The sequence below is a fragment of the Quercus robur genome, chromosome 11 (assembly GCF_932294415.1).
Source record: "Quercus robur chromosome 11, dhQueRobu3.1, whole genome shotgun sequence".
Taxonomy (NCBI): Eukaryota; Viridiplantae; Streptophyta; class Magnoliopsida; order Fagales; family Fagaceae; genus Quercus; species Quercus robur.
The window spans coordinates 11,528,530-11,540,758 of record NC_065544.1 but is presented as its reverse complement, the minus strand read 5'-3'; the positions used below and the strand labels follow the sequence as shown (position 1 = coordinate 11,540,758).

General features: G+C 34.1%; 1 protein-coding gene across 6 annotated transcripts in view; it reads left to right on the top strand.

The window, feature by feature from the left end:
* The first annotated feature begins 221 nt into the window (after positions 1–221).
* The window catches only part of LOC126706476 (uncharacterized), a 60,379-nt gene continuing 48,371 nt past the window's right edge, over positions 222–12,229 (top strand). For 3 of the 6 annotated variants that reach the window (XM_050405967.1, XM_050405964.1, XM_050405965.1), the window contains exons 1-21: positions 222–468; positions 576–745; positions 1,267–1,346; positions 1,839–1,925; positions 2,038–2,088; positions 2,207–2,324; positions 2,404–2,460; positions 2,564–2,628; positions 2,759–2,842; positions 2,962–3,012; positions 3,112–3,174; positions 3,266–3,312; positions 3,428–3,497; positions 3,589–3,651; positions 4,564–4,653; positions 4,740–4,778; positions 4,909–5,136; positions 5,389–5,474; positions 5,881–5,929; positions 6,006–6,086; positions 6,190–6,283. In XM_050405967.1, coding sequence (XP_050261924.1) covers positions 628–745; positions 1,267–1,346; positions 1,839–1,925; positions 2,038–2,088; positions 2,207–2,324; positions 2,404–2,460; positions 2,564–2,628; positions 2,759–2,842; positions 2,962–3,012; positions 3,112–3,174; positions 3,266–3,312; positions 3,428–3,497; positions 3,589–3,651; positions 4,564–4,653; positions 4,740–4,778; positions 4,909–5,136; positions 5,389–5,474; positions 5,881–5,929; positions 6,006–6,086; positions 6,190–6,283 — 1,621 coding nt within the window. In that variant the 5' untranslated portion in view covers positions 222–468; positions 576–627. Of the gene's footprint in view, positions 469–575; positions 746–1,266; positions 1,347–1,838; positions 1,926–2,037; positions 2,089–2,206; positions 2,325–2,403; positions 2,461–2,563; positions 2,629–2,758; positions 2,843–2,961; positions 3,013–3,111; positions 3,175–3,265; positions 3,313–3,427; positions 3,498–3,588; positions 3,652–4,563; positions 4,654–4,739; positions 4,779–4,908; positions 5,137–5,388; positions 5,475–5,880; positions 5,930–6,005; positions 6,087–6,189; positions 6,284–8,233; positions 8,760–12,229 lie in introns of those variants that run through there. The other 3 variants (XM_050405966.1, XM_050405963.1, XM_050405968.1) reach the window with 3 other exon arrangements.

The following is a 12,229-nucleotide window of genomic DNA, read 5'->3' as shown; positions in this document are numbered from 1 at the left end:
TTCACATTTTAACAAAAATCGTGTTTTGAACTCACATTTTTCAGCGGATGTTTCTCACGCGTACCGTACACGGTGTGTAATTAATCACTGTTGAGAGAGAGAGAGAGAGCGACATTTATAGGGAAGCAAAAAAGTAAAACCCTTTTTACATTAGCCTCTAAAACAAATTTCTATTGGGGGGGGTTTTACGTTTTAGGCTTGGAGTGTTGGCATAATAACTATATAAAGCCGCCAATGCTGAGGAATCTCAAACTCACATCCTTTCCTTCAGCCCAGTTTTCTCTTCCATTCTCTCTTTCTTTCCTACATATTTGTACTCCAGTGTATAAGTGTGTGACTGACTGACTGTGTGTTTGTTTCTCATGCTCTTTGTGCCTTTGCCACCTTCTTGTTATAACGTCTGAACTCCCAAACCAAACTATAGCTGCTTGGTTTTCCTCTACAAACAAAACCCACTTCAGCTTTTGGGTACTGTGTCTGGTTTTTCAGTTTAACACCAATATTTGTTGTTGATGATCATAGGAAATGCCTGTTCTGTTCTGTTTTCTGATATAATGTTCTGTTTATATATGTAGGTGTTGTGTAAAACTGAGGTAAAGAAAAGCAAAGAAAAAAAAAAGTACAAAAATGAAGTATGTGTTGGTGACTGGTGGAGTGGTTAGTGGCCTTGGAAAAGGAGTCACCGCCAGTAGTATTGGTCTGCTTCTCAAGGCCTGTGGCCTTCGCGTGACTTCCATCAAAATTGGTCTCTGCTGCTTCTTCTTCTTTGGTTTTTGTTTTTTTAGCTGCTTTCTTCTGTATATTTCTCTTTTCTTGACAAAAATAGCTTTTTTTTGGGCCCCTAATGAATTTTTTTGAAGCTTTATTGCTACATTATTAGCTTTTGGAATATGGGCAATCTCTTTTTTTTTCTAAAATGAGCATCTCAATTTTAAGTTGTTTCTCGGTTAAGGATGTGCATATGTTATTTGTACAAATGTGTCTCATAAAGTTGGTTAAACTTCCATTTAGTTTTCCTTATCTAATTTATTAATCTCTTTTTTTCTTTTTTAAATAAAAATATATTAACTTGTGTGTTTTTCTGGGCTCCTCTTGTTGGGGCGGAAATTGACAATATCACACAACCACATCAGTTTTATGATTCATTACTGGGCGTCTTTTTCTTTTATAAACTCTTGAGATATGATTGCCTTGTCTTGTTCTTGTTTTCTTCTTTTTCAACGTTTTGACATGTGTTTTGGCCTAAATTTTTGTTTTGTAATTCAGATCCTTACTTGAACACTGATGCTGGAACAATGTCCCCTTTTGAGCATGGAGAAGTTTTTGTGTTAGATGATGGCGGTGAGGTATAAAAACAGTTCCTTTTCTGTGTTATTTGTTTGTTAATTTTATTGTATAGATGATATGTCAACATTATTTTCCTACTTGCTTCAACTCTCTTTGATGGGGTTTATAAAATTAAATTCTTGAAAGGTTGGCCCCTTTTATGCTCTAAATGGATTCTATTTCGACAAAAAGTTTTTGAAATGTTTAAGTAGGCCTATTGGTATGGGGATTTGGTTGTTTCAGTAAATTGTAGTGCACCTCACTGGATCAATTTCATGTTTTGTTTTTGAGAAAAGAAATGACTTTTAAAATGATCACTATCAAATTTGTACGCTATCCTATTTCTTCTGTACAGATACTAGTTGAAAGTTCTAGTTAAGCATGTTACTTTTAACAAAAATTAAAGCAAAAATGTAAACATCAGGACAATTTGTCAAAACTTGACAAATATGGATGATTTGATCAAATCTGGGCATAACAGTATGAACCATGACTTTATTTTGTATTCAAAGGTGGACCTGGACCTTGGAAATTATGAAAGGTTTCTAGATATCAAGTTGACACGCGATCATAATATCACTACCGGAAAGATTTACCAGGCAAGTTGGTTCATTTCCATACCTGTATTAAATATTTACTTGTAGAGTTGGCAAAGATTATTATATTCCCTACCAAAATCTAATGGCTTAAGTTTTTCTTCTTGTATGGCAGTCTGTTATTGACAAGGAGAGAAGGGGAGATTATCTGGGGAAAACTGTACAGGTTTGTTTTCTTTTTTCCCTCTTTCTCATTAATAAATCCATTTTGTTTTCTTGTATCATTCTTAACCTTGATATACATGTATGGCCAACAAGTCTTTTTACATTCTTTGGTTCTGTAGGTTGTCCCTCACATTACAGATGCCATTCAAGAGTGGATTGAGCGGGTAGCAAGGATACCAGTGGATGGAAAGTCAGGTTCACCTGATGTTTGTGTCATAGAATTGGGTGGAACTATAGGTACACTAACAACAGTGTTCTTGAACGAGTTGTTTCTCTTTTTTTTATTATAAGATTTTAATAAGCTTCCTTGGTGCAGGAGATATTGAATCCATGCCGTTTATTGAAGCATTAGGCCAATTCTCGTATCGTGTAGGTAAGGATATTATCTATGCAACTTCACAATACACAAGTGTTAAGCCTGATCTTTTAATAATTCTAATAAAATGTCTTCTTTTCTTGAATACTTCTCATTTTAGGGACCGAGAACTTTTGCTTGATTCATGTCAGCCTTGTGCCTGTTTTAAATGTTGTTGGTGAACAGGTAAACTTCTTAGGAATTGCAATGTACATCCCATATGGCAGATGATATAGTGGCTGCATCTTTTTTATTTATCAGAACAAATTTCTTGGTCGGGTTAATAATTGTTGTGAATTTTGTCATTATTGTTCAGAAAACAAAACCAACCCAGCACAGTGTTCGGCAACTAAGAGGCCTGGGTTTGACACCACATATCTTAACTTGTCGTAGTACAGCGGTATCCCACTATCCCTTTGTTTCTCTCTGACACGCGTGCGTGCACACACACACACCTTTTATGTTTATGTTGCTACTTTATTGGGTTGACTTAATGTATTAAATTGAATTTGTTGACAGGCACTTGAGGAGAACGTAAAAGTCAAAATCTCTCAGTTTTGCCATGTCCCGGTATTTTGATATGGACAAAAGTTTTATGCGCATATAAGTTGAAATTTATATTTATCTGCTTTGTAAGATTCTATCTTATTGAAAGCACTTGTTTTCCAGGCAGAAAACATCATCACTCTCTATGATGTACCCAACATCTGGCACATTCCTTTGCTTTTAAGAGTAAGTAGTACTTTAGCACTCCTTGGAATGTAAATCATGAATATTTAATTAAGATCTCTTACAGCTGGATATGTTTTTTCTTCTGAATTAGGATCAGAAGGCCCATGAAGCAATCTTGAAAGTGCTGAACCTTCTGGGGTTTGTCTGATTAGCTCAGTTCTTAATTATTATGTTAATTTTGATCTTGAATGTACTGGCATGTAACATCATTTTAGTTTTCAGCATCCTTATGCAATGTTTTCTGTAATGGCAGTAAAACTGGCAAGCCTGCATTAGATGAATGGATTTCAAGGGCTGAAAAATGTGACAAGTTGCATGAGCCGGTGGGTCTAACAAGCAATTCTCAAATTCAGAATCTATTTTTCTTTCTATTTGTTGTCAGAAGTTTATCTCTGTATGTCAACTAATTGGCAGGTCCACATTGCCATGGTTGGGAAGTATACAGGCCTTTCAGATTCCTACCTCTCTGTACTGAAGGTGCACTTAGTTATCACTTCTTACTCTAAATCATTATTTCAGCTGGAATTATTATGCATTCTTATAAAGGAAATATCAAAGATTGTTGCTAAATGCAGTTGACTTTGGGGTCCTTATACAAGAAATATTTAACTATATTCATTAGTAGATAATATGATATTATTTTTCAACATATGACGCCAATAAAATATTTAATTTCTGTTTCTATTTCTCTAAAGATACTTTCATCTGCTCTTACATGTGATGCCATTCAAAATTTTAACTGTGTATTAGAATCCAAATAGTCTTTAGTAGATAATATGATATGATTTTTCAACCTACAAATCATGTCTCATGTACTTTTATAGTGGTAGATAAAATGACATGGTATTGCAATCTATGCTGGCCTTGTTTTTTGTTTATCCAGGGATTTAGGATATCTGGATCATCTTCAGCATCTTAGTCAATATATTGTCTTATTAGAGTATAAGTCACTTGTTTTAGCAATTCTGAATCCATTTTGAGCATTCATGATGTGTCTCAGTTCGTTAAGAGGCCAGTTATTGACAGATCTGACTACTGATTGAATTTAGTTATAGAAATCTGATGATTCTTTTTTATCTTCATAAGCTCAAAGAATCACAAAGCACACATATCTACTATGTAACGATGCTTTTGAAGATTCTATAAGTAGTGCCCTTCTTCAAATAAAGGGCAAGTTAGAAATATTATTAAATTTGTGTCCTTTTACTTTTCAAAGTACATATTATTTAGGAACATCCTAAAATGGAATGAAGGACCAAAAATGTGGGACAAAGGGAATGTATATGTTATTTTAAGTTCAGTATCTTAATACATCACATGCATATTGGTATAGCCTGGGTGTGCAGAAGTTTAATGTTGCTGACTATATACAATGTACTGTCTCTACAGGCTCTTCTGCATGCTTCTGTTAGCCATGGCAAGAAACTCTTTGTAGATTGGGTTCCAGCTAGCGATCTTGAAGATGCAACTTCAAAAGAGGTTGTTATTAATTTTGTGTTTCTCACATTGTATGTAATCTTACTTTTTACCTTATTTCACAACATGACAAAAATTTCTTGTTGCAGAATCCAGATGCCTATAAAGCTGCTTGGAAGTTGCTGAAGGTTGGTTTATCTGATGTCATTGGATTATCAAGCTAATAATGCTATTTTAATTTATTCTGGAGGTGTCTACCCTCTTGAAGTTGTAGTAATTTTTTTTTTGATTTGGTCTCTGACTAGCCTTTATCTTCAGAGTGCAGATGGTGTTCTTGTTCCAGGAGGGTTTGGTGACAGAGGAGTGCAAGGGAAAATTCTTGCAGCAAAGTATGCCCGAGAAAATAAAGTTCCATTTCTTGGCATTTGTCTAGGAATGCAAATTGCTGTCATTGATTTTGCACGATCTGTTCTTGGTCTGAAAGATGCTAACAGCACAGAATTTGATCCCAATACCAAGAATCCCTGTGTTATATTTATGCCTGAGGTTTGTATTTTGTGCCTTTTGAGTTTAAACAATGATAGAAAATTGTTTTTGCACTTTTAAAGAAAAAGTAGAAATAGGGTTTAATTCTTATTCCTTCTTTTATTTTTAGCTAAGAAGAGAATGTTGCTAATAAGAGCCAGAGAGAGATGCTTCCCTTTAAATTCAACCCTCATTTATTTTTTGATTAAACTAAGAACCTGACATGAGATCTATGTATTTATCTAATAATTTCTGATCTTTCACTATAAGCAGGGCTCAAAAACACAAATGGGAGGCACCATGCGCCTTGGATCAAGGAGGACAAATTTCCAGGTTTTGGACTGCAAATCTGCAAAACTGTAAGTATTGATTTTAAAAAAGATATTTACATACAATATACATGAGTTAACCGATAATTGAACATTGGGGCTGAGTAGAAATTCAAAAGAAAAATGTATTTTTAAGGGTAGATTATAATGTATTTTTATTGTATAATTAAAAAAAAAAAAATTAACAGTAGGGTTCTGACTTAAAAAAAAAGAAAAAAAAAAAAACTCGGGGGCAATAATGAAACAATATCAATATGACAAGACATGCTAGATTCAGATTTAGACTTTAGGTTCTTGTACACACACACAGAATGTTAACGAGCATGAATGTATTACAAGATTTGAAAGTTCTGAATTTAATTTTAGATGGGTACTAGTCTGCTAAATAGGATGCATCAGCTGGTTGGCTAAACCTTTGTGCTTTGATTTGTGTTAGATATGGAAGTAGAAAGTTCATTGATGAGAGACATCGGCATAGATATGAGGTTTGTGGGATTGACATGCATATAATTTTCTTTTAACCAGCTATTTTGGAAGGGGGAATAATTTTTTATCATGCAGGTGAATCCTGATATGGTTGTACGCCTTGAAAAAGCTGGCCTTTCTTTCACTGGCAAAGATGAAACTTGTCGACGTATGGAGGTATAATTATAAGCTACAATGTTAATGACCTTGTGATCTTTGAATGTAGTTATTTTACATCTGTAGTGGCTCTGTGTTAATATTTGGTTTGCTGATGTTACAGATTGTCGAACTACCTAATCATCCTTATTTTGTTGGTGTTCAATTTCATCCTGAATTTAAATCAAGGCCAGGAAAACCTTCTCCTCTGTTTTTAGGTACCTCTCTTGCTTTCTTAAGTATCCATTCAACTTGATGTTATTCAATCATAAAATTGTTACATGAAACAAAGACCTGTTTCAATCATCTGACACATATACTGGAATTACGTGTGGTTAGTTTTTGGTTGGGACTTTGACAGTTTCTATTATTTTTGCTTCTAATCCATGTGTTTCCAATCATGTGTAAGATGCAATAGAATATACTAGGGCCCATAAAGCTAAAGAGATTAGAGCTTTAGTAATAAGTGCTGAACGCAGGATCTGAGTGGAAACATGTAAATAATTGTATGCTACGATATATCTTTCAACAAAAAATGATCAAGGTGGAACTATTTCTGCTGCTTTTAGGAGATACTGATTATAGGTAGTTTTCTTTTATATAAAAAGTATTCTTTCTTCATATCTTATGAGTTCTTCTAAGCAAAACATTTTTTTGGTGCATATACCTTATGGTAAACCTAGATTCCTTCCCTTGTGTAACTTTTAACAAGAATAAGTTAAAAGCATTGCACTTTAGTTAATCAGAAACAAATATGGATCTTGCATTAAAAGGAACAAAAATGTTCAAATCCCATCATCCAAGTAAGTAAACAGACATGAGTTTGGTATTTAATAGGAAAAAGTTCTATTTAATTCTATCTTCAAAATGCCTGCATGACTCTACATATTGTTACACGAGACCATTGTATGGTACAATTTGCACCAATAAATTAATACATCTGACAGGTAAGATACCTTCCTGGCTTTCTTATTGTAAAATATACCTGCATTAAAACCTATCTTGAAATTTCAGAAGGAGAATTAATAATTTGGTTTTATATCATATTGAAGTCCAAGGATATAAAAACATGGAACAACTGCAGAGTTTCCATGTCATTTGATCAGATACCCTAGGGTAAAGTGCTGTCCATATAAACAAATTGTCCTAAGTGGGTTATCACCCAGTTCGAAATATTTTTAAAATAAGGGAGCATATTCTGGAAATATCTGTAATTTGGAAGTGCAATATGCATATTATAAGCTCGCTCATATTTGAAAGTGTCATTTTACTTCACTCTAGCCTGGTCAGGCTGCAGGTTAGGCATTCATGAACAACTATGTTTTTGATCAAGGGGTAAATATTTGGCCATCCTCACCCAATTTACAGAAATTATCACAAAGAAAACATACTGTTGTGTCATCTTTTGGGTATGATATGGTGGACAAATTTACAAATGGTGATGACCAAATGCTGACGTAGATATATGTTGGATAATCTTTGATGAGATGACATTGTATCAAGATTGATAGGGTTCATTTTCATTTGTTTTGATATCTAATAATGATTTTTATTTTTTGTGTGTTAGTTACCGCTCTAAATAACAAACTGAAAAGTGAAAAGTATAGATTGAATGTTTTCTTTTAATGGTTAGCATCTGAATAATATTTCATAATTCGAATATAAATTCAGCAAAATTCAAGTTTTGGTCCACTAATTCAAGGAAAATTGGACGATCTCTGCCTTTATTGCAAATATTTCATCATTTTATGAGAAACTTGTGAGTTTCATGAATATTAATGTGGTGCTCCTATGATAGATTATGCTATAATATTTGCAGGTGTCAGTGTATGTGCATGTAAAATTTTTTATTCTCTTTTTTTCCTTTAAAACTGCTCCATATTGTGTGCATTTTCTCCTTGATTAGTTAAGATGGGTGGAATAGCTGAAATAAGTACTTGTTCTGCTTGAAGCAGTCCACTGACTGTTGGTTTTCTAATTCTATTAAAATTTTTGGATCTATGAGAGTTCATGTTTGTAATAGGAGAGGAGTATTCCCTGACATGTATGTTGTTGCTGATTAACCATTTAATTTTATTTACTTGTGTCTTAACCTCATTTGATATGTGTGTGCACCAAAATTCGGAAATGTTAACTTCTGAATCCTCTCATTCTTATGTCAAATTTAGGACTTATAGCAGCAGCATGTAGGGAATTGGATGTTGCCTTACACAGCTGTGGGAGCCAAAGGACTGTCACAAATGGAGCAGCCAATGGTCCCACGAAACTCAAATACCGGAATGCAACTCCAGCTAAGTGCACCAAGGGGTTGCCTGATGGTGTTTATAGCAATGGCAATGGGATCTACTTGTGAAGGTTGTTGGTGCCTTATGTTATAGGATCTCTCTTTGTGGTGTGGTTGGTAGGTTTTGTGAGGCCTTACAGAAGAAATTTAGGATTGTCTGTACAGTAATTTGGGTACCGGTAGGTATAGCTTTCCAAAGGACTCATAGAGCAGCATTCTCCCGGTCTTTTTAACGGGATAGCTTGTTATTGTTGTATTTCATGAGAAGGTATTGAGAGTCACCTCTCTTTGCACCATTATTTTTATCATGTTTTGGTGCATTTATTGTATCCTAATTATGTCTGGACTCTTGCAGTATGTACTCTGTATACACTGAAGTTTGTGCAATGAACTGTTTCCCTTTCCTAAAAGTATTCATCTCCAAAATTGGATCATCTCTTATGATTGTTTCTTACAGTAGCAAAAGCACAATTGATGGTTTAGTTTCAGGGGGCCTTGAGGCAATCGACAATCAGTTCAAATACACCAGTCTTTATCGATTATCAAAACAACAATTTGCTTATGAATAGGACACTACACTGCTTACAACTATGTCAAAGGTTGTTGACAGTTAAAAGAATATCTTGGGAAAACACCAAGTAAGTTGGCCTATTCTTTCAAATGGCAGTGGACGTTGTTGGAAGGGTGAGTTTGTAAAAGGATAATAACATATTATCCGCCTAAGATTAGATCTGAATTCATGTTGCCTATCCATTGTTTGAAAAGTGTCATTTTACCTAGCTTATGCTATACAATTGTTACTCATTTCATCACTTTCACTGACAAAAACAGGGGAAAAAAAAAAATCAAGATCTAAAGTTTGGGTTTTGGAATCTGTCATGGCTCCGTCACAATGGGGTGGGCCTGATTTAACAACTATAGTCACAAGCTATAATTTCTCTTGGATGGGCCGTTTGTCTCCATTAGCCCAGATCCCTCTCAAGGCTTCCTAATGGCCACAAGCCCACTCCTTTCCATACCGAACTCCAAAAGCCCATATCTCCGGCTTCACCCCCTACTCGCTACACCGCAAATTTCATTCTAATTTTAGAACCCAATATCCACCTAAAATCTAACAATCACACCACTAATCTCAACCTCACCCAATTCTTACCAAAAAAAAAAAAAAGCTGGGCTTTAGTCTCCCTTACTGTTATTCCCATTGACCCACTTAATATAAACCAAATTTTCCCTGAACCCAACTTTTCAAGACATGAACATGGTGGATGTCCAAATCTCTCCACTTGATCATTCCTTCAATATGGCAATCCAGAAATGCAAAAGTGAACTTCCTGATCTATCACAGATTGGTTCCCTCTAAAAATCTCAAGTTGCATAATTTAGTCTTCTATGATTTGGAATGTCTCTCCTCTTGGTAAGGCTAGTGGTCTTTGCCTTGCCTAGAGAAATGGTATTGATCTATGGTCCCTCAAACCCTCCTTTTGGGATTCCCTAAAACATGTGATTAATTCTGTTGATGGCCCTTGGATTGGGATTGGGGTTCTCTCTAGCTATGTAAAACAAGAGGGTTCCACTTTTGCATTCTCTTCTAGTGGTGGCTTCGGAGGCCTCAATGATTCTAAAGGCCTTATTGATATGGGCTTCATGTAATCATCTTATCTTAACTTAGTTTCGGGCTGTCCTCCTCTTTTTGTCTTGATTAATATTACTTTTACTTACATTTAAAAAAAAAAAAATCTGATCTCACCATTTGTTTGAGGAATAATAATAAGTGAGATTTGACTAAAAAAAAAGAAAGAAGAAGCGGCGATTCTTCATTTAATGATCATGATTTAATAATGCTAGCATTAATACATTTTGTCACAATTATCTTATGTAACAGACTATAATTAGCTATTTGTCACTATCACTTAAACCCATATTTTTTTTCTCCCCACTTACAGTTTACCAGATAGGATAGTTGTAGCAAAATATGTGTACTAACATTGTTGTTCCTAATTTTAGGTACCATGAGTTTTGGTGGCCATACTTAGCAAATAAAGACATCTCATTTACCTTACACTATGTTTGGTTTGAGAGGAAAGGGAGGGAAAGGAAGAGAAATTAAGTCTTTCTGCTGTTTGGATAGTAGGAGAAAAAAGAAAATGAGCTAGATTTGATGGAAAACCTATCAATTAGGTCCACATTTTGTTTCCACCCAAATTGGGTGAAAATGGAGAGAAAAGCCCATTAAAAAATACATTATCTACAATTGTTGACTTTTAAGTGATTTAAATATATTTTTTTTCCCTGTAAGTTATGTTTGGTTGGAAAGATTTTGGGAAGGAAGGAAAAAGAAGAGTGAAAAATAGGAGAGAAAATGGGTGAAAGTAGTGTTTAGTTAGGAAAGGAGGGGGAGAGAAAAATTGGTAAAGCCCGCTATTGATTTGACAAAATTGTCCTTCTCCTAGCAAGTTAGCAACAACAACTCTTTTTGTCTTTTACGTTTTTTGTTCTAAGTCCATTTCTTCTATTACCATTTTTATTTATTTTATTTTTTTGTTCTCACTTTTTGTCTTTTTTTTTTATCCGTTTTTTACATTTTCATTTGTTATTGTTTTTTTTTTTTTTCCCCATATGTTCTTGTGTTTTTTTTTTTAAATAATAATAAAATTGAAGCGTCCTTACACAAGTTTTTTTTTTTTTTAATTAAAAAAGTGTTACATTTTGTTTTATATAATAAGGACATAATTGTAAATTTATATTAACTTAATTTTTTATCTACTCATTTTTTATTCAGTTATTTTCAACCAAACAAATAAGATTTTTATCTCTTTACTTTTCAATATCCTTCCAACCAAACACAAATGAGAAAAAACTAAAATTTTCTATCATTTTACTTTTCTATTTTTTATTCTCTTACTTTTTCACTCTTTCAACCAAACAGCCATAAAAGTAAAATATTTTTTTTTTCCTCCCCTAATTCTTTTCTATCTCTTCTACTCCCTTCCTTCAAACCAAATATAGCGTTCATGAATTTCAGACTACCATTAAAAAGTAAACGAACCCAGGTCATCCCCCAGTCCTCTTTCTCTCTGGAAAATAGTTCTGGAGAAAGAAAGAACTCCTATCGATAATGCACCTATCCAATAAAAGAGTATGTTGTTGTTCCTTTCTTTCCCATTTAAGGCATGAAAGTGTGCTAATGATCTGGTCGACGGTCGTGTTGTATATGTTGGTTTTTTCAGCTCTTTTTTTCATATGGGGTTGAGTTCATCTTTCTATTTTATTCATTTTCTTTCTTTGATTGCCTTTTGGGGGGTAGGGTGGCACTGGATGGACTTGTTAATGCAGAGATCCATCCAACAAGTAGAACAAACCAGCGAGGCTGACTCAGTCAAGAGAAAACCAGTGGCACTGGATGGACTCGTTAATTTCCTGGCGATTTTGAAGGACGCAAACATAAGTATTGACACTTCTATGAGTTCTATCCCTGACAAGCTGCGTGATCAGCACTATGCTGGAGTGTTCTTAGAGCCGAAAAAACTGGTAAGTTCCATTTCGATTTCCTCGTATCTTATATAAATAGATGGAACATTATCATATAATCAGTACATATATCTCATGTTTAATACTCATTATTCTCTGTAATGTTTAAAATGTATACATTATCTAAATCATATCTACGAAACCCAAGATGATGCAGCAAAATATAATAGACTAATAGTACGTTCATATACATATTAATAGTCTACCTAAATCAACTTGTATTTATATTTTATGTTTTATAAATCCTGAAAATTGTATTAAAAAATTTTGATGTGAAGATCATTTTTTTTTCCATTTCTTTTCTACATGTTAGAATATTATACGATTACTTTAAAAATTAATACTTAAAAAA